Consider the following 21206-nt stretch of genomic DNA (forward strand, 5'->3'; position numbering starts at 1 on the left):
AGTCCTCGTTTTGCGGTATCTCCTAGATAGCTAGAAAATTCCGTGCCGGGCGCATGGGAGGAGAGGAAAGTGGTCTCGCCTCGCTTCGGACAAAAGCGCTCCGGCTTCAGCTGTCCCCGCAGAGGCGGGCGGCGATCCCCCGCCCGGCGGACGGCAGCCGGGCCGTGCCGGAGCTTCCCTGGAAGCGTTCGCCGACTTTACCGGAGCACACCGGCGGCTGGCGGGGCAGGAGTTAACCGAGCGGCGCAGCAGCGCGGCGGCCCCCGCCGCCCGCCGGAGCCGGGCGCAGGCAGCGCTGGGGCAGCTGCCGGCCCGGGCGGGGTGGCGAGGGCCGGGGCGGGTGTGCCTGGCAGGGAGCGGGAACTGGGAGCTGTGGGCTCCTCCAGCTGCGGTAAGACCCAGCCGCGAAAGAAAGGTCGTCAGGAAGAAACCGGCCCCGCTTAACTCTGTGGTTGTTATTCAGGTAATTCGTTTTCTTCTACAGAGAAGTTAGTGGGAGGGATTTCTTCGGGATGACGCGTGCTGTTAACTTTAATTTAAAACAGAGCTAGGAGAAATTATGTAGTGTTATTTTGCTGTGATTTGGCTAAGTCCAAGGTGATACAGCAGTGCCAGTCAACAAATCTGCAGGTAAGTAGTGAGTCAAGCTCCACAAAAGAAACAAGGCCAGCTTAGAAAAACAGTAACACTGAAGTTAATACTTACATGCGGTTCTTTTTATTGGCCTGCTTGTCTCAATCTGATTCATATTTTCCAAGTTTTTTTTGCAATGTGAGGACCAGAACTTATTATCAGTACACATACATTATTATCAGTGTTATATTTGATTATAGACGCATGCATACATGGAATCAGATAATCTTATGTAAACAGAACATGTGAGGAGAGACAACTTTAAAGAAAGTAAAAAGAGAGTTAGTAATACTGCAGATGATATGAGTCCAAACCCAAAATTGTCATATCCTTAACAGGTGTTACATTTAGCACACTGGACAAGACATCTGATACCTGGATAATTATGTTCAGGAGCAAAGCATTTGGTCTGTTAAAACCTATTCCCTTGATGTCTGGCCAGCCAAATTTGGCTTATAAATGTATTCATCCAGCTATTGCTTCTCATGGACACCACTGTCACAGGAGAAGTGTGGATTACAGACAGAGGTCCAAGACATGCCCAGGTAGTGCTGGAGGACGAACAATAAGTGCTTGTCAGACCAAGGTTGGTATCTGGAGAGCCCCCTTCCCTCTGCAAGGTTCCTTTAAGTGTTTTTAGTTTACTGCTATCAATATAATTTTTTAAGGTTGTACCTGGTACTAGCAGAACCCTAGTTCTTGAACCAAAGCTGCAGTCTATGAATGGTTCACGTGCACATCAAACATGGCTGAGATTGTGGCGGACACAGCATGTCCACACTAATGAAAAGATTACTTACATGCGACTAGCCTGTTTCTAGTGCATCAGCTGGTTTGTTTAAAGCTAAACCAGCTCTCGCTGCTCTGCACTTCCTGGGTCACCTTTCTGGTTGTGAAGTTTAGGAAGTACTTCTAAAATGACAGCGGCTCTGACTCTGACCTCCGTGAGTGGTGTATTATAATGGAGGAGGAAGTGGTGATGAAAGCAAATGGTGTAATACAGTGCTGCCTTACTGGCATCTGCCAGTCAGTTGATCATATCTGGCGCCCAGTTTTCCATCACTTAACAGCATAAGGTTTAGTTGCTGTCCTGTCTGAGTAAGTTGCTGCAGGAGCATCAGGTTCTGATCATCAAGAAGCTGGACACCACCATCACAATATGACATCAAATCTTGTCTTTTATTCTATGCGTCATTCATTCTGGAGGACAAATCTAATTTATCCTTCTAAGGTCATGTTGTGTGATACTCTAAGAAATATACAGACTACCGCTGGGGAAATTTGCACAATTTTCATAACCATGTGGGGCTGGCAGGGTTCAAAATACTTCAGTTGCAAGAAATGGATATATTTAAGAACGCAGTATTCCTTTGCAATATGGTTGCACTATTAATCTCATTGCTTTGTTTGCTGCTGTTCAGAACCAGTTAGCGTCATCAGAGACACTGTTCATGGTGAACTGCAGACCTGTCCTAACACGTCCTATTTGAGAAGAACACCTGGATTTAGATCTAAAGGGGTGGATATTCCTTGGTGTTATAGTCTAAATCAGCACTTAGTGAAAATATTGGGAAGTTGTCTAATGTACCACGCTAGTACCAAGTGACTGTGGATTTATTCTGTGTCATTAAAAGCAGTATTGAGTTCCATCCATTTCCTGTTTTACAGATGTGAATTTAAATGATCACTACAGCATTGCTCCTTTAAGGGTGTTCTCCTAAACAAAGGAAATTTTCTTCTATTCCCCTGTTGCAGGTCATGGCAGAAGAGTTGCCAGGCATTTTGATTCTGGATATAGGAGGAACTCATGGTGTGCTAGAAAACCTTGCAGCACTTTTGAAGAAACACTTTCGCCTTATCACGATGAAAGAATTTCTTGAAAACAAAAAAGAAATGAGCAAAAAAATCCAATCTGTTTTCGTGTTTGAGTGCAGGCCAACTATTGACCGGGAGCTTCTAGAAAGCCTTCCTAATTTAAAGGTAATTGGAAACTCTGGGGTTGGAGTCGATCACCTAGACCTGAAAATGATTTCTGACTTCGGCGTAAAAGTGACCAACACCCCACATGCCGTGGTGGACCCAACAGCAGACATAGGAATAGCCTTGATGCTGGCCTCTGCCAGAAGACTAGTGGAAGGTAATGTTTTAAATTTTCCTGGATCTTAGCTACTTCTTTGGCATATCTCACTTTTACTATGATACAGATGATCTGTCCAAATCAATATTTGGGATGCTTTTACAGGGAAAAAAATTTATGAGGACTCAATTTTCAGAGGCCTCTGCTTTTCCTATGTCCCGCTTCTTTTTAAGGCAATGGTGACAAGAGTAAGGCCTTTGTCTAAATTAGGCACTTTAAAGTCACTTGTGATATCCCATTTGGAATAATGTCTGGGGCTTAATTCTCCTCTGGCTGTTCACTGGGTGTGTTGTTTATAGCTGTAAAAACTGAATACAAAATGCATCCAAATCAAATGTCACCACTTCTTCATTTCCCCTTGGAACAAGTGTTAGGAGCTACAGGAAGGTACAAAGCATTAGTGGCCATGTCTCCATCTCTAGACCAGTAATTAGTATAACTCTTCATTTTTTTCCTGCTTCTGCAAAGAGTTTGTCTAAACCAATGGGTTGTATTTGCAGAAGAGCATCAGCATTGTTATTGAAATAGCTGGTAATCCTTTTGACAGAGTTATTCCAAACTGTACCACCAACATTAGTTTGTGTCCTTAAAGGTAGGTCCTTTCCCCACATGCCCTTGCTATGCAATGCCTTTCAGGGGAAGGAAGGTGTCAGTAGAGACTATCACAAGAAGTTGCCTCTGTCTTCAGGGACTCATAGTGTTTCTGTCACCGCTGCTCTACCCCTGAGCATGAAATAACACCTCATTCCCCGTGATGTTTTCTCACTGTTGCATTTTGCTGGACCTCAAGTTCTTTGTATAAAGGCTCACAGAGATCCCTGGCTGAGCTGGAATTTGCAGCCTTCACCCCCAGTCAAGCAGTGGGGCTGCTTTGGGTTGTGATCCAGGAGAGAAATGGTGAGATTTACCCCAGTTAAAAAAAAAATGAAGTCAGTGCTTGCAGGGTGGTAAGTGTCAAAGAAGCTATTTTTGAATTTCCAAGAAAATACTTCAGTCATGGAAGAGTTACTTCCCTGAGGAGCCATTCCTCCCAGCACAGTACCCACCCGGGAGACCCCTGTGTTACTGGCTCCTGCCCTGGCTGTTGCAGGGAATAGCACCATCCAGGCCCTTCTATAAACTGGTCAAAATGAGCAAGGATATTTTGTAAGGGGTGCTCCAGAGCCCCACTGCTGTGATGGCAAGAAACTTTTTCTTTCCCCCAAACCTACGTTTATGGTTGATTTGTACCCATTTAGCATGTGTTTACATTCAGGCTGCCAGATTGCGGTTTCTGCAGACACAAAGTATTTTGCTGTTGACTGGCTGGGAGTGGAAGTAACCAGAGCGACACTTGGGATCATCGGGATGGGCAGCATTGGGTACAAAGTGGCTCAGAGGGCCAGAGCCTTCGACATGAGGATCCTGTACCATAACAGGAACCGGAGGTAAAAATGTCTGGTTTCTGCATGTAATTGGTCAGGGGGCAGTGTTGGAAACCACAGTTCTGCTGTGTCCTCGGTCTTCCTAGTATTATGGAAATTACACGTGCTAGCCACCGTAGCAAGGTTCAACTCTAGGTTATCGCTGAATCACTAAGCCGCAAAGAGATTCTTCTATAAAGTCCTTTTTGTTAATAGCGCTACAGCTCGAGCTGGGTGCCTCCGAAGAGGGACCTTGAACAAAGAAATCCCTGGGCATTTATACCCTTACAATCTAAATTCCCCGCCCCTCACGCAACAGTTCGGACCAGTAGTAATATTAGGCTCTGGGGTCGTCCCGTTCTTCATTGGGTCTTTTCATTGCCTCTAGGCGGGCCGTTTCTTCTCTTATCTCTAAGGTTGCAGCTTCTGTTAATGAATGTAGCTGCCTTATCTTCTGGTGTGAACCAGCTCTGGGACCTTCTTTTACTTGACTAGGTAAAAGTTCAACATATCTAGGTGAGAGTTCACAGCTTGCGGCCTAAGGCTTCAGCAAATTTAGCTCCTAATGCTAAGCAAGCTATGCTTAACAAGTTCTATGTAAGTAGTATACCAAATCGCACAACACTAGGCACTTGTGGCAGTTATAAGCAGCATGAGGAGCACCAGCGTGCCGCCCCTCCCTCGCTTTGGCTCCCTACTGCTCCCCTCAGGAACCAGCTCCCCCTCGCCTCCTGCGCTCGCTCTGCCCTGGTTAGCTACAGGCAGTTTGGAACAAGGGCCGTGTAACCTTTCTGAAGATGTTGTCCAAGCAAACCAGGCCTTGTGCCCTCGGTGTGTCCCCTGTCCTGCCAGACTCTTCTTCAGGCTTCTGGCAGCATCCCTGGCCCACCCAGCCAGTCACCCCTCTCCTCAGCCCAGCCAGATCACTCATCACACCAGCACCAATGACAAGGGTCTTAACTTCTCTTAGTTTTATAGTTCCCTTTCTTTCAGACTTCACTTCCCCTTCATTCCTTTTCCACCCCGTCCTAACTCACATGTCAGGCAAGGAGAGAACTCTACAGGGACTGGCATAGACACAGGAGAGCAGAGTGGGGTCTGACTGCATCCCCAACCTCCTATACCTAATATCGCCTATGTGCTTCGCTTTCACTCATACATCACTCCTTCAGTGTCCCGCCACTCCTCTAGCCTCTTGCTCCCTCTAGCCTACATCCTTCCCTCCTCCCTTCCACCATCTGTACCTATCAATGTCTTTTCCTTTTTCCTTGGCCTCAAACCTCTCCATCTCTATGCTGTTCCAGATCTCACCTAGGGTTGATTGATTGTTAAAGCCAGTTAGAAATAGTTGTGTCAATTTGGGAGTGTGTGCATTTTTCCTTCAGAAGAAAGGAGGAGGAAGAGGCAGTTGGTGCCCACTACTGTGAGAAGATGGAGGACTTGCTGCAGCAATCTGACTTTGTTATGTTGGTTGTGAACCTGACTCCTGAGACTCACAAACTGATTGGGAAAAAGGAGCTGGGGCTGATGAAACCCACAGCTACTCTTATAAACATCAGTCGAGGTAGGATGGTCTAAAAGCACTGTGTGTGGCTCCACAGTTAAGGATGTGTTTTGTCTGATTATGTTGACATTCCCCCTTCAACCTCAGTCTGGGATATCCCTGTATTGGTTGAGTCATGAAGTAGCTGGCAGTCTACAAATGAATGACTTACCATAGATCAGATGCTATGTGTTCAAAGGTCGTATGGAATTTAGGATGCTCGGCAGATGTTCTCTTCTTTTTAGCCTTATCCTAAAGATGGCTTTTTTTAGTGGAAATAACTGAAAGGTTTATCATCACCAATGATGAATGGGGTACAAGGAAAAACATAAGTGTCATTTGGAACAGCTACGTAGGAAAGAAACCTCATATGGTATTACAGACCTGTTGGCACTGAACGAGCATATGAGAGAGAGATTATAGTTTCAGTGAACAAAGCAGAGATAAAAGAGTGGAAGGCTTGAAGAGATTAAAAGATTTGTCTATACAGGAAGTCAGTGTCAAAATGAAAAGACTGAAAGACTGAAACCGGTCACATCCCAGGAAAAGCCTTATGCAGTGGACCATAATCCTCCTCTGAAGATTAATAAATAAAATCTGTTTTGTTTGGTTAATGGTTATTAGAAAGACATTCTACTTCCTAACAAGATGAATATCCTGTGATTTTTCACACTAGACCCTTGAGACCTTTCCCCACTCCCAGGTAAAAATGTGTTTGTTAACTCATCACGATAGCAAGATTTCATTTCAACGCAGGTGCAGTTATTGATCAAGATGCATTGGTAGAAGCTCTCCAGAATAAGGTTATCAGGGCGGCTGCTCTGGATGTGACATATCCTGAGCCTCTGCCAAGGTAGAGAAACGTGTTTTCCATTCTGTTAATCTGAAATGTTTTAAACTGTGCAAAAGTGTGCTCATAACCTTGATCTCCATGGGGAGTCTCCCTCACTGTTTAAGGGCAGAACCTCAGCCTGTCTCACACAGTCATAAAAAAAAGACAAACTCTTCGCCTTTTCCACATCTGTCAGTTCTTTGCCAGCCTAACTGACAGGCAAGGCAACGAGACCAAGAGGGAGGAAGAAGAAATGGGTAAGCAAGCTTCCCATGGCTTTCTGCTTGGGGCCCTTTTATCTCAACATGCCATTGCTGTTCCCTGAGGTTCGGTTCTTAACAACTAGCACGGGATAGCTGCAGAGTAAGTTCCCTGTGTAATACATTCTGTTCTTTCTGTTTCTTACAGAGATCATCCTTTATTAAAATTAAATAACATCATCATAACCCCTCATATCGGAACCGCAACAGTCCAAGCTATCCGTATGATGGCAGAAGAAGCAATAGCAAATATGCTGGCTGTTCTCAATGGCCAACCCATTCCAAGTGAAGTGTTTCCCAAATGATGTGTGCCAGATGGTATCACTAAATTTCATATGTATGGGAAGGCACTATTTCTTACAGTACGACTTTTAAAAAAAAGCAACCTGTTCCTGCACTGCTCTTATTGTTATGATACCGCAAAGCTGTCATCTCACTAGACTTGATCTGTACTGTTATTTACAATTCTGAAAAATAAAGTGGAACTAATAAAAGGGATTTGTTTGAAGATTTTAAACTGAGCAGTTATGCACTTTAATATCTTCAGTCCATTGTTTCAATGAATACCTGTGTTCTGTTCCCAGGACTTGCTGCTACGTAATGATAAGCAAGTATACCAAGCAGTTTGTGTAACACTCTCAAATATATTAAAGGTGAATTGAGCATTAATTCCCTGCAGAAATTTGACTGTATCCTAAAACACTTTTCAGCCAATATTGCAATATTCTATTTTTATATCAAAACACTGAACAAAGCAGACTCCTTTGAAATGATCGTAGGTCTAAGGTTTTCTAATGTAAGAAGAGAGCTCTGCTTCATCTACATGTTAAAGCAAAGCAAAGCAAATAATTAAAAAGTATCTTTGATTTTCTTGAGGGGTTCCTTTGAAAACCAAAGTAACTCCCAAGAGATTTAGTTCCTCCATGCAGACAAAAATTATGCTTTTACCTTGACTGGCTATGAAACAATGGTATATCTACCACTGAAATCACATGGGTGAGGGCACAGCCTAAAGCAAAATCAGTGATTAGTCCTAACTTCCAGCCCAGGGCCAAGCTTTTTCTTACATTCTCTTTCTTATGAGCAAGCAACAAAGTGAGAAAATTTAGTAAAATTTTTGTCACCTCCATAAAATCTGGAAGCCTTTCCATTATTTTGCAGTATTGTAGTCTAACAGTGTAGTCTAACAGGAGCTGGTGGAAGGCCAAGGCTTATGTAAAGCTGATAAGGGGGATTGAGGCTGGAAAGCGGAACGTCTAAACAAGAATTTCTGTCCTTGGGAGAGAAGCACATCCTGAAGAAATACGTAAGCTAATTAAGATGTTTGGGGAACCATCTGAAACAACTAGTAGAAGTGTGATAAGAAGCTCCCTCACGTGAACTATCCTCATTATAATACTAAAAGTCACACCCCTCGAGCTGGGGTCCCAGCTCCCATCCTTAATACTCCCATCCTACCTGTAAAGAAGCCCCATTCTTCTGAATATAGACTGGTACAGTCTATATCATCTATATCAGGTGTCCCCTATATCAGTCTATATCAGGTGTCCATTCAGGACACCTGAATGTAGGAAGAGTTTTGATGAAATTAAGAGGAAACTCATGGAGGCTTCTGCTTTGGGACTCCCGAATTTGAGGAAACCCTTCCAATTATATGTACATGAATGACAGCAAGTGGCATTAGGAGTTTTGACAAAAAAATTGGGGAGCTGGAAAAGACCAGTGGGATATTTTTCAAAGCAATTAGATGAGGTCAGTAAAGGCCAGCCCACTTGTCTGAGGGCAGTAGTGGTGACTGCAACTTTGATTGAAGAATGTCGGAAATTGACGTTAGGCCAGCCGATTACTGTGTTTGTACCTCATGCTGTGTCTTCTCTCCTTGAAAATAAAGGGCATCATTGGATCTCCCCAAGCAGGTTAGCTTAATATCAAGCGGTGCTGCTGGAAGAAGATGATGTTGTAATCTCCCTGACCTCTACTCTAAATCCTGCAACTCTGCTAATTTCTGAAAAGATGATGGAAATTCTAGTCAAGAAACTGCACCAAGAAAAACACTTGGGAGCAGATGCATTAGTACCAATTGCCAAAAGACACGTCATTGGGCCAAGAATGCAAAGCTTAGTGGATATAATAGTTGAAAAGTGTGCTATCTGTTGCGCCAATAACCCAAAAATGGCAAAGAAAATCATGGGAGGAATTGTAAAACAAAGAATAACTCCTGGGGAATACTGGCAAATAGATTTTATAGAATTGCCAAGGTGTAATCTGTATAAATATTTATTGGTAACGGTAGACACCTTTTCTGGTTGGCCCAAAGCTTTCCCTTGTCGCACTAACAAGGCTAGGGAAGTGATTAAAATTTTATTGAAAGAAATTATCCCCAGATTCGGTGTTCCAGAAGGTATATCCTCCAACAACGGACCCCACTTTATTGCAGAAATAGTGCAGGGAGTTTCTAGATTTCTAGACATTAAATGGGATTTGCATACCCCTTGGAGGCCACAGTCCAGTGGCAAAGTAGAAGGAATGAATCAAACTCTAAAAAGACAGATTTCTAAAGTGTGTCAGGAAACTCAGATGAAATGGGTAGATATTCTACCCATGGCATTAATGAGAGTACAAATTACACCCAGAGTTAGGGAAGGTGTGAGTCCACTTGAGATCCTGTATGGGAAACCATATCCAATCAATCATTTAACCACAAAGGGAGACCAAATGCATATAAAGGGACAGGCTGTAATTAAAGAGTATTTGATTTCTCTCTCACAGAATTTATCCTCCCTGCATAGGTACCTAAACCAGAAGACACCCATTCCCTTGGACACCCCAGTACACCCATTCCAGCCAGGAGACATGGTCTACGCACCAACTTGGAAAAATGAGCCCCTGAAAGAAAAGTGGAAAGGACCTTATACAGTGCTATTAAAAACTTATACAGCAGTAAAGGTGAACAGGATCGACTCCTGGATTCATCATACTAGAGTAAAGAAGGCGCCAGACCAGGACAAGTGGACCTCCATTTCAGCTGGAGAACTGGAATTCCAACTAACCAGGGACTGTCAATGAATTGTATCAAGGCTTTTCTTTTAGAAAATTATTATTGAAATTACTCCTAGGACACTCTCCGAAAGTGTTATTAATTTAGCATAGTTATAATGAAAATTGTATCTCTGACATTGATTAGCCTAGCACTTAGTTTTTGTAACAGAAATCTAGTCTTAAAACTTGTCCAGTCCTTTGGAAGAATCCATAATAGCAGTATAATGGCCACCATTACCTAAATCTGCAGCCAATCCCCTCACATGGGGAATTTTAACTTTAGATTTAAACAGAAGCTTTCTTCGGTCTCCAAATTACCTCCTTTCAGAGTCAATGTGGTTGTACAATCTAACAGGACAAGTAGAACTATTAGGAAATGCAACTAGAGCAGGATTACAAGATTTAAAGCACTCAATTACAGGAAACTTCAAAGATGACGTTGCAGAACAGGCTAACCTTAGATTTAATGTTATTACATGAACATTGGGTATGTGGGTACCTAAAGCTGAAAAACAAAGGTTGTTGCATTCGTATCCCCAGTATAACTGACCATTTAGATCAACAAATATACGAAATAAAACAAGGGGCAAAATCAAGTAGAAATATTCAGGCCTCTAAACAAAATATTACAAGGTTTTGGATTGTCCCTAACTGGATAGTTGGCAAGTTTACTTCAAATGATAATTGTAATTTTACTCATCATTATAATAATCTGTATTGTTGTTAGTTGTGCCTTAAAATGTGTTAGATGACTAATTGCACAAGTTCTTAGTGAGAACTAATAATGAGACATATGAGGACTATGAAGAAAAGTCTCATAGTCTCAAAGGGGGGAACTGTAGTCCAACAGTGTAGTCTAACAGGAGCTGGTGGAAGGCCAAGGCTTACGTAAAGCTGGTAAGGGGGATTGAGGCTGGAAAGCGGAACGTCTAAACAAGAATTTCTGTCCTTGGGAGAGAAGCACATCCTGAAGAAATACGTAAGCTAATTAAGATGTTTGGGGAACCATCTGAAACAACTAGTAGAAGTGTGATAAGAAGCTCCCTCACGTGAACTATCCTCATTCTAATACTAAAAGTCACACCCCTCGAGCTGGAGACCCCGGCCCAAGCAGAGACCCCTCACCTTTGAGCGTGCGCAGAATATTAAAGTAGCACTGTAGCTTTAAGTTGAAATAAGAGAAATGTAGACCAATAGAAAACTGCTTTTTGTAATTACTTGTGCATAACCAGACTGTATAAATGCTGTACCTGTATGACCAAACTGTGTGCTAGCTTTGTGGAGCTACCACCTAGCACCCATCTCTGTGTAGACATGAAATAAAAATACCTCTGCCCTGTGTGTATATTGGCGTCTCGCACACCGGGTAAACGACCTCACACTTGTGGGATAACAGTATGGTCAGGCTTCTTAAAGGGACGGTAAAATGCAGTTTTAGCACAGGAAGAGACAAGCCAAGAGTTAGACATTCAGATGCAAATAGTGAAATACTACTAACAAGACAACAGCAAGTATTGCTATAGGGGATTCCAAGATCTTCAGCCCTTGAACAACTCTCTCCACATCTCTTCCTAACATTCCTATGGAAAATCAATGGTAGCTGTAAATAGTCTACTTAAAAGAAAAAAAAAAAAGCTGTCAATTCACAGACCCTCTGGGAACCACGAACAGATGGTCAGTGATTCCTGCAAAAAACCCCACACTTTAATTTGAGTGCATAAGTCCTTCTTGGAAAAGACTTGCCTAAGCTTCTATTATTTTGTTAACTTATGATAGCCTCAGGAGAAGGCACTGCAGTTAAGAAGTCACTCTTCAAGACAGGAGGCTGCAAAAAATCTCTGCAATGAAGCATTTAAAAATTAACCTGGTAACTCAAAGTTCATGACAAAGCTGTGCAATTTGTTTTCATGAACTAGATTTGGTCCAACATTTTTCTAAACTACTTAGACACAGTAATTTGTGATTTCAGGGTAGGGAAGGACATTTATTGCACCAGACTATTGATGGTCTGAAACTCAGTAATTAATGAGAAATAATTGTGTGTTATGAGCCTGGTGGCAGTGATATGAAACCTTACCGACCATGAGGGACAGAACTTGTTCAGACTTGATTATGTGAATACCTCTGTGTGTAATCGGTAGTATACTTAAAAGAGCTGCCTTCTTGTCTTGGTTTGTTTACCTCCCTATCTAAATATGTGGCTTATAAGATCTCTTGTCATAGATGTCATGAAACAGGACATGAAAGTGATTATTCTTTAAAACGTCTGGAAATAATTATATATCTTTCTTCTGACACTTTGTGTGTTTCTTCTTTGTACAGATCATGGGAGGAGGAGAGCTACCTGGGCTTTTGCTAAATGAAATTGGTGGCATACATGGGATAATGTATGGCCACATGGCATTCCTGAAGAAACATTTCTACCTCATAACCATGAAGGAATTTCCTGAAAACAGAAAGCATATGAGTAAAAAGGTCCAAGCAATCTATTTGTGGTGTCACAAATCAGTCATTGACCAAGAGCTCCTCCAGAGCCTGCCAAACTTGAAAGTGATTGCAAATTCAGGAGGAGGGATAGATCATCCGGATCTAAAACTTGTAGCTAGCTTTGGTGTGAAGATGGCTAACGCTCCACATGCAGTTTCTAGCAGCACAGTAGATACTGGAATAGCTTTGCTGCTGGCACCTGCTTAAAGATTTTTAGGGTATATTACATCAAAAGCCTTTTTGTAGTATGGTGAGAATAAATGGGAATGTCACATACATGTGGCAGGGAAAGATGATATATTAGGGAGTCATCTAGGACATTACAAAAACCATTGCTATTTAAAATTGTGTGTTTGTAACTGTTAAAAGTGTGCTACAGTAGCACAAGCCCAGACTCTTTTGCCTTGTTCCTCTGTGTTGGACCCCATTCATTTCTCATGTTGGAGTGTTTTTCTTGCAGGCTATCACGTTACAATTTCTTCAGAAGCTGCAGTGCTAGTACATGTGGCTTTCTGTTATTTTCTCCATATGCAGACTGCAGCAGGAGGGTTACTGCTCTAGCTAGCTCTAACCAAATCACAAGGGTGGATGAGGCCAGAAATTTCTAGCCTTGCTTGGCATTCCTGTTACTTCAGAAATTATAAAAACAGCTGAGCAAACTCACACTGAAAAAGTACTAGTGAATGCCCTCCTTAAGATCTTTCAGAATTTCTTCATAAAACACCAAAAAGAGAAAAGAAGGCACAAATTCTTTTTTTTCCCTGCAGATCATGACTAACTCTCTCTGTTTAATATTTTCAGGCTTTAAAGTAATATTTATGTAAGAGTGCTGTGATGAATAATCAATGCACAGTGCAAAAGAAATTAAAAACCTGCTTATTTTAAAGTACATTTACACTTCAAGCTTATGTGCTGAAGCAAGATGCACTCTGCATGCTGCAAAACTGGCTGTAGTTCCAGTCTGTTCTTTACCCACTTAATCTCTAGTTGTTGACCTGGACACTGAAAGAAAACAATGAAATGCATGTGTTAGGAGACATGTGGTCCAAAGTTACACTGAAGTTATTTTCTTAGTGTGACTTCTTCCTTTATTTCTAGATTAGGGAGGAGATAACTCAAAGCTATTCTCTTGCAATCGGGAGCAAAAGATTCTCTTGCAATCGGGAGCAAGATTCTCTTGCAATCTGATTCTCTTGCAATCGGGAGCAAGACGTTTCTCTACCTTGGCAGAGGCTCAGGATATGTCACATCCAGAGCAGCCGCCCTGATAACCTTATTCTGGAGAGCTTCTACCAATGCATCTTGATCAATAACTGCACCTGCGTTGAAATGAAATCTTGCTATCGTGATGAGTTAACAAACACATTTTTACCTGGGAGTGGGGAAAGGTCTCAAGGGTCTAGTGTGAAAAATCACAGGATATTCATCTTGTTAGGAAGTAGAATGTCTTTCTAATAACCATTAACCAAACAAAACAGATTTTATTTATTAATCTTCAGAGGAGGATTATGGTCCACTGCATAAGGCTTTTCCTGGGATGTGACCGGTTTCAGTCTTTCAGTCTTTTCATTTTGACACTGACTTCCTGTATAGACAAATCTTTTAATCTCTTCAAGCCTTCCACTCTTTTATCTCTGCTTTGTTCACTGAAACTATAATCTCTCTCTCATATGCTCGTTCAGTGCCAACAGGTCTGTAATACCATATGAGGTTTCTTTCCTACGTAGCTGTTCCAAATGACACTTATGTTTTTCCTTGTACCCCATTCATCATTGGTGATGATAAACCTTTCAGTTATTTCCACTAAAAAGCCATCTTTAGGATAAGGCTAAAAAGAAGAGAACATCTGCCGAGCATCCTAAATTCCATACGACCTTTGAACACATAGCATCTGATCTATGGTAAGTCATTCATTTGTAGACTGCCAGCTACTTCATGACTCAACCAATACAGGGATATCCCAGACTGAGGTTGAAGGGGAATGTCAACATAATCAGACAAAACACATCCTTAACTGTGGAGCCACACACAGTGCTTTTAGACCATCCTACCTCGACTGATGTTTATAAGAGTAGCTGTGGGTTTCATCAGCCCCAGCTCCTTTTTCCCAATCAGTTTGTGAGTCTCAGGAGTCAGGTTCACAACCAACATAACAAAGTCAGATTGCTGCAGCAAGTCCTCCATCTTCTCACAGTAGTGGGCACCAACTGCCTCTTCCTCCTCCTTTCTTCTGAAGGAAAAATGCACACACTCCCAAATTGACACAACTATTTCTAACTGGCTTTAACAATCAATCAACCCTAGGTGAGATCTGGAACAGCATAGAGATGGAGAGGTTTGAGGCCAAGGAAAAAGGAAAAGACATTGATAGGTACAGATGGTGGAAGGGAGGAGGGAAGGATGTAGGCTAGAGGGAGCAAGAGGCTAGAGGAGTGGCGGGACACTGAAGGAGTGATGTATGAGTGAAAGCGAAGCACATAGGCGATATTAGGTATAGGAGGTTGGGGATGCAGTCAGACCCCACTCTGCTCTCCTGTGTCTATGCCAGTCCCTGTAGAGTTCTCTCCTTGCCTGACATGTGAGTTAGGACGGGGTGGAAAAGGAATGAAGGGGAAGTGAAGTCTGAAAGAAAGGGAACTATAAAACTAAGAGAAGTTAAGACCCTTGTCATTGGTGCTGGTGTGATGAGTGATCTGGCTGGGCTGAGGAGAGGGGTGACTGGCTGGGTGGGCCAGGGATGCTGCCAGAAGCCTGAAGAAGAGTCTGGCAGGACAGGGGACACACCGAGGGCACAAGGCCTGGTTTGCTTGGACAACATCTTCAGAAAGGTTACACGGCCCTTGTTCCAAACTGCCTGTAGCTAACCAGGGCAGAGCGAGCGCAGGAGGCGAGGGGGAGCTGGTTCCTGAGGGGAGCAGTAGGGAGCCAAAGCGAGGGAGGGGCGGCACGCTGGTGCTCCTCATGCTGCTTATAACTGCCACAAGTGCCTAGTGTTGTGCGATTTGGTATACTACTTACATAGAACTTGTTAAGCATAGCTTGCTTAGCATTAGGAGCTAAATTTGCTGAAGCCTTAGGCCGCAAGCTGTGAACTCTCACCTAGATATGTTGAACTTTTACCTAGTCAAGTAAAAGAAGGTCCCAGAGCTGGTTCACACCAGAAGATAAGGCAGCTACATTCATTAACAGAAGCTGCAACCTTAGAGATAAGAGAAGAAACGGCCCGCCTAGAGGCAATGAAAAGACCCAATGAAGAACGGGACGACCCCAGAGCCTAATATTACTACTGGTCCGAACTGTTGCGTGAGGGGCGGGGAATTTAGATTGTAAGGGTATAAATGCCCAGGGATTTCTTTGTTCAAGGTCCCTCTTCGGAGGCACCCAGCTCGAGCTGTAGCGCTATTAACAAAAAGGACTTTATAGAAGAATCTCTTTGCGGCTTAGTGATTCAGCGATAACCTAGAGTTGAACCTTGCTACGGTGGCTAGCACGTGTAATTTCCATAATACTAGGAAGACCGAGGACACAGCAGAACTGTGGTTTCCAACACTGCCCCCTGACCAATTACATGCAGAAACCAGACGTTTTTACCTCCGGTTCCTGTTATGGTACAGGATCCTCATGTCGAAGGCTCTGGCCCTCTGAGCCACTTTGTACCCAATGCTGCCCATCCCGATGATCCCAAGTGTCGCTCTGGTTACTTCCACTCCCAGCCAGTCAACAGCAAAATACTTTGTGTCTGCAGAAACCGCAATCTGGCAGCCTGAATGTAAACACATGCTAAATGGGTACAAATCAACCATAAACGTAGGTTTGGGGGAAAGAAAAAGTTTCTTGCCATCACAGCAGTGGGGCTCTGGAGCACCCCTTACAAAATATCCTTGCTCATTTTGACCAGTTTATAGAAGGGCCTGGATGGTGCTATTCCCTGCAACAGCCAGGGCAGGAGCCAGTAACACAGGGGTCTCCCGGGTGGGTACTGTGCTGGGAGGAATGGCTCCTCAGGGAAGTAACTCTTCCATGACTGAAGTATTTTCTTGGAAATTCAAAAATAGCTTCTTTGACACTTACCACCCTGCAAGCACTGACTTCATTTTTTTTTTAACTGGGGTAAATCTCACCATTTCTCTCCTGGATCACAACCCAAAGCAGCCCCACTGCTTGACTGGGGGTGAAGGCTGCAAATTCCAGCTCAGCCAGGGATCTCTGTGAGCCTTTATACAAAGAACTTGAGGTCCAGCAAAATGCAACAGTGAGAAAACATCACGGGGAATGAGGTGTTATTTCATGCTCAGGGGTAGAGCAGCGGTGACAGAAACACTATGAGTCCCTGAAGACAGAGGCAACTTCTTGTGATAGTCTCTACTGACACCTTCCTTCCCCTGAAAGGCATTGCATAGCAAGGGCATGTGGGGAAAGGACCTACCTTTAAGGACACAAACTAATGTTGGTGGTACAGTTTGGAATAACTCTGTCAAAAGGATTACCAGCTATTTCAATAACAATGCTGATCCTCTTCTGCAAATACAACCCATTGGTTTAGACAAACTCTTTGCAGAAGCAGGAAAAAAATGAAGAGTTATACTAATTACTGGTCTAGAGATGGAGACATGGCCACTAATGCTTTGTACCTTCCTGTAGCTCCTAACACTTGTTCCAAGGGGAAATGAAGAAGTGGTGACATTTGATTTGGATGCATTTTGTATTCAGTTTTTACAGCTATAAACAACACACCCAGTGAACAGCCAGAGGAGAATTAAGCCCCAGACATTATTCCAAATGGGATATCACAAGTGACTTTAAAGTGCCTAATTTAGACAAAGGCCTTACTCTTGTCACCATTGCCTTAAAAAGAAGCGGGACATAGGACGTAAGCCTTGGCTTTCACCAGCTCCTCTGAGACTACACTGTTAGACTACACCAGGAGCGTGCCAAAGAGCTGCCTTGCCAATTCCACTCATCAGAAAATGCTAGGCTCACTGGAGGGTGCCAACGGGATGAGGACCACTGGCATGCTCAGAGCTCACACGGATGAGTTCTGTTGAACACCACTACTGTGGTTTGAGCTATTACTGCATCCTGTGAGGTGCACCATCCCCACAGGGGATCCTGGAGAGTGGACCATGTGCTGCCATCTGTTCCAGTGCTTAGCCTTAGTCCACTTGCAGACTTTAAAAGAAGCCTCTGGACCCTGCAGCGGCTGAGAGGCAGGCATGCAATCCATGCCCTGTTGTAGGGCTTGCAGCCTTCCAGAAGGGCCTAAACAGCCATCTGAGACTACATTCACCTTTGCTCACCACCTGTTTGCTACATGAATGTGATACTCAGATCCTTTAGTTTGTATACCAGTGACATAATTGAAGAAAATATTTTCATGACTGATGCCCTGAAATACAGAGTGATCCTTTTTTTCCCCACCAGGAAAGAGCAAGAGGAGCAAGCTGGTGGTGCCACCTACTGCGAAAAGACAGACAACTTGCTCCAGCAGGCAGAGTTTGTGATGGTGGTGGTGAGCCTGACGCCTCAGACACACAAGCTGATTGGGAAAAGAGAGATGGAGCTGATGAGACCCACAGCTCCTCTCATTAACATCAGCTGACATGCCATCCAGAACCGTTGACTGGCCTGACGAGAAAGTACGAACCAGCTCCTGTTGTGTTACGTGCAGCACCATGCTGTGTCCACCGCACAGGCGGTGCATACCCTGAGGACAGATCAGGCATGGCGAAAATTCCTCTCTCTCCCCTTCTATTCTCTTTTCACTCTCAGATCATTACCTGCAAATGGCACTCAGAGACACTCTTATTCCAAACCAGGTGCAGGAGTTGACCAAGAGGCCTGGTGACAGCTCTGCAGACTGGTGTTATCAGGGCCGCAGCTTTGGATGCCGCCTACCCGGAACCACTGCCCAGGTTGCCATCTCCGCTTATTTCTCAGAAACGATGCGTGAGCCCTGCCGGAGGCAGGAGGCGTCCCTGCAGCAGGCAGGGATCTGGCAAAGGCAGCCCCAGCTGCCCGTGGGGTGGAGGTTTGTGTAAAAGTGCCATGAATACGAATGGGATGCAGCCCAGGTGCTGGGTCTGATAACAGGCCCAAGGGAAGCCTGGGCGCCAGGGAACAGCAGGAGGGGGCTTGTGTGCCATGGGGAGCATTAAGCTCTCTCCACAGAATCACCATATGAAGCTGCAGCAGTGCTTCACTTACAAATTGCTTTATGTGAAGGTGCAACTTGCCTTGAATGGGTGGAAGCTGCTTGAGTCATCCCTTCTTAGACCTGCTGCATTGCCCCGAGGTTTCCCTCCCTGCAGCCTTGTTTCCCCAATACAAGGCTGAAGTACTGCAGAGGCTTCATGGGCACAGAGGCTACTTAGCTTCTGTAAAAAGACACTTCTACCAGAATGGTGCTTCATGGAGTTAACTGTGCTGGCTGCATTTTGGGTTGGGGGGAGTTTGGTCCTGTTATGTCTGTGTGCCAGAACGTCACTGTCCATTATCGGAGTCGCATAACTACACGTCAGACCGTCTTGTAGGGTTAATGTGTCAGGAGGGCTTAATCCTCTCTTCTGACATAGTTCAAATCGCTGCCTAATGGCAAAAGTCTGTTTCTGGACAAAAGAGCACAGTATAAACTCTTAACATGTCCTTTTAATGTCCAAAATTACTTGACCACAGGTGATCAGGTTCTGTGGATGTAAGTGGGACTTGTAAAGTCATATTAAATTAACTTTATATTTAAAAGCAGTGCAAAAGCTGAAGTAGGACTCCTCTTTATTTGGATAAACAACAGTAGGCAACTTAACTATCACTTTTTGCCTTTCTTCCAGAGATCACATGTTGTTAAAATTAAAGAACATCATTATAACACCTCACTTCAGCATTAAAACAGATAGGGCCACCTACATGATAACTGAGGAAGCAGTTGAAAACATACCAGCAGCTTTTAATGGTCTCCCCATACCCAGTGAAGTGCTCCCTCGCTGATGTGCAAAAGGATATCACAGCTCTCTATTCTTCTCTTTCCCCCCATCAGCTCTAAAGGTTTTTATTCTTACTTTTTCCCCGTTAAGAGAAACCTATTCCAAGTGGGCATGGAAATCTCTGGCTGGGTCTCACATGTAATTAAAAAACAGCTTTTACATTTTAATTTCCTTGCAAAGTGGAGGAATACATTACTTTTCACTTCCAACCATAGATAGACGCATGCAGGCTTTAAGTGGCTCTGGGAAAAACAACTTCTCATTGCCAATGCACTTACAGTTCTTGCTAGGCTCCCTAGTCCTAAATAAAATGACATTTTAGATTACATAATTCTCTTTGTTCCCATTCTATTAGCTGTCAAAAACAACAAAGTAAGCTACCTGGCTAGAAATATTATTGATTTGCCATATGGATGTCTCCATTTAAACTAGTTCCTGAGACACAAAATGCTGAGGCAAAAGTCGCTTTTCAGAAACATACTCAGAATCACTTATTCAAAGCAGACTGGATTTTAGGATACAACTTAAAGTACTAGCACTAAGGAAAATTAGTCTTCAAGATGAATGTGCTACTATGTTTGTAATACCAAATTTATGTGCAGTCTACCTCCATATTTTCAACTTTGTGCAAATATTTGGAAGAACACTTGGAGCCCTCTAAGCCTCCAGCACCATTCTGTAAATTAGTGGGAACACAAAAGTCTGTAAAAACACACACAGCATTAAAATCCAAATCTATATGTTTTCCTTTGTATCACTGCTTCTAGATATTCGCAGGAATAACTATATTTGAAACAAGATATAACCGGGAGCTCCACTACTGTAAAGAGAAAAAAAAAACTTTGACAAATTGTTTTTGTTACTGCAATTATTATAGAAAAAATCAAAATCCCATGGCTTTCCTCCACTAGAAATAACACCTATATTACAATTAATTATTCAAATTCCACAGGAAAAGGATCTCTTTAAATAGAAGAATGCTTATCCACCTCACTAAAGCTTTGTAGGAAACAAGTTTGCTGTCCTCTCAGTTGTCTTTATGTACTCTCTGTTGTCTTAATACAAGTCCAAAAGACAAACAAACCAATACACAACTAAGAATGGCAGTGCTATGCATTTTATTATGTGGTATGACTTTATGAATAGTATGATTATTCCTATCAGTAAAATTTATAGGAAAGTTGCCATTTAGTGCAGCCAGGATTTTGCCTGTAGTCTCATGCATCTTTACAGAGCCATTTCCACTTCCTTTTTCTTGCAGGTTGTCACTGGTGCTTGCCAAAAGACACTTCCTTGCGGTTTAACATATGATGATGTTACCAACTCTTGCAGCTCAGGGAAACAACATTGCAGCTTTTTAGGAGCAGCAAGTTGGCTGGCAAGAATTTCAAGGCTGTCCCAGGTACCTCCCTATTCTCTGAGGTACAGGTGCCCAGTATGCCTTTCATTGTCACCTGTATGTCCTTGACAAAAATAAGTTTATTCTTTCAAAATAAAAGGCTAAGCAATAAATTACAGAGCTGAAAACAAAGCTACAAGAAGCTAAAATAACAGAGAGAAAAAAAATACCTTTTATTAGGTCAATATCCTAAAACTGGAAAAACCACACAAGCTTTTGCACATGCAAACTTTTCTCCAGATGTGAAGCAGCAAACATAAAATCAGATATAGTACTTCATTTCACTTCTACATAAAACAATATAACATGCTTGGCATTTGCTTGGAGTTTTATTTCTACTTTTGCAGATATTTCAAGAATCTGGGCTGATTAGTTACAGAAGTGCTCCCTGCCGGTGGGGTGCTTTAGAGAGGAAGACACAGCGCTAGACAACAGGATATCTGTCAGTCACTGGAGTGATGGGTTGACTTGCACACAACACCTAACGACTTGGCAT

At 43.1% G+C, this 21206-nt stretch overlaps 2 protein-coding genes and 1 pseudogene across 5 annotated transcripts; 2 read left to right on the forward strand and 1 right to left on the reverse strand.

Moving 5' to 3' along the window:
• The first annotated feature begins 39 nt into the window (after positions 1-39).
• Positions 40-7297, forward strand: LOC140647039 (probable 2-ketogluconate reductase). 4 transcript variants are annotated; one of them, XM_072851401.1, is made up of 7 exons: positions 56-463; positions 972-1219; positions 2389-2770; positions 4026-4197; positions 5559-5737; positions 6473-6569; positions 6957-7297. In XM_072851401.1, exons 2-7 carry the CDS (start codon positions 1019-1021, stop codon positions 7111-7113), a joined length of 1188 nt encoding a protein of 395 aa, XP_072707502.1. In that variant the 5' UTR covers positions 56-463; positions 972-1018; the 3' UTR covers positions 7114-7297. The 4 variants fall into 4 exon arrangements, with proteins under 4 accessions (XP_072707504.1, XP_072707502.1, XP_072707503.1 ...); XM_072851402.1 differs by having other exon boundaries at positions 5562-5737; XM_072851403.1 differs by lacking the exon at positions 972-1219 and having other exon boundaries at positions 40-463.
• Positions 7298-8821: 1524 nt separating this feature from the next.
• Positions 8822-19315, forward strand: LOC140647242 (glyoxylate/hydroxypyruvate reductase B-like; annotated as a pseudogene).
• Positions 13546-16310, reverse strand: LOC140647043 (glyoxylate/hydroxypyruvate reductase B-like). Its single transcript, XM_072851405.1, has 3 exons — positions 15926-16310; positions 14386-14564; positions 13546-13653 (listed from the first exon to the last, which is right to left on the reverse strand). The coding sequence occupies exons 1-3, from the start codon at positions 16135-16137 to the stop codon at positions 13553-13555; spliced, it is 492 nt and encodes a 163-aa protein (XP_072707506.1). The 5' UTR covers positions 16138-16310; the 3' UTR covers positions 13546-13552.
• Positions 19316-21206: the final 1891 nt, after the last annotated feature.

Source organism: Ciconia boyciana, chromosome 2 (assembly GCF_034638445.1).
Source record: "Ciconia boyciana chromosome 2, ASM3463844v1, whole genome shotgun sequence".
In the NCBI taxonomy this organism is placed as follows: Eukaryota; Metazoa; Chordata; class Aves; order Ciconiiformes; family Ciconiidae; genus Ciconia; species Ciconia boyciana.

Coding starts and splice junctions, on each gene's coding strand:
- LOC140647039 (XM_072851401.1), top strand. CDS start 1,019: ATGTTCAGGAGCAAAGCATTTGGTCTGTTAAAACCTATTCCCTTGATG. Junction 2,771..4,025: donor TGCCAGAAGACTAGTGGAAG/GTAATGTTTTAA, acceptor GTTTACATTCAG/GCTGCCAGATTGCGGTTTCT. Junction 5,738..6,472: donor TCTTATAAACATCAGTCGAG/GTAGGATGGTCT, acceptor ATTTCAACGCAG/GTGCAGTTATTGATCAAGAT.
- LOC140647043 (XM_072851405.1), bottom strand. CDS start 16,137: ATGGTTGATTTGTACCCATTTAGCATGTGTTTACATTCAGGCTGCCAG. Junction 14,565..15,925: donor TACCATAACAGGAACCGGAG/GTAAAAACGTCT, acceptor TTTTTCCTTCAG/AAGAAAGGAGGAGGAAGAGG. Junction 13,654..14,385: donor TCTTATAAACATCAGTCGAG/GTAGGATGGTCT, acceptor ATTTCAACGCAG/GTGCAGTTATTGATCAAGAT.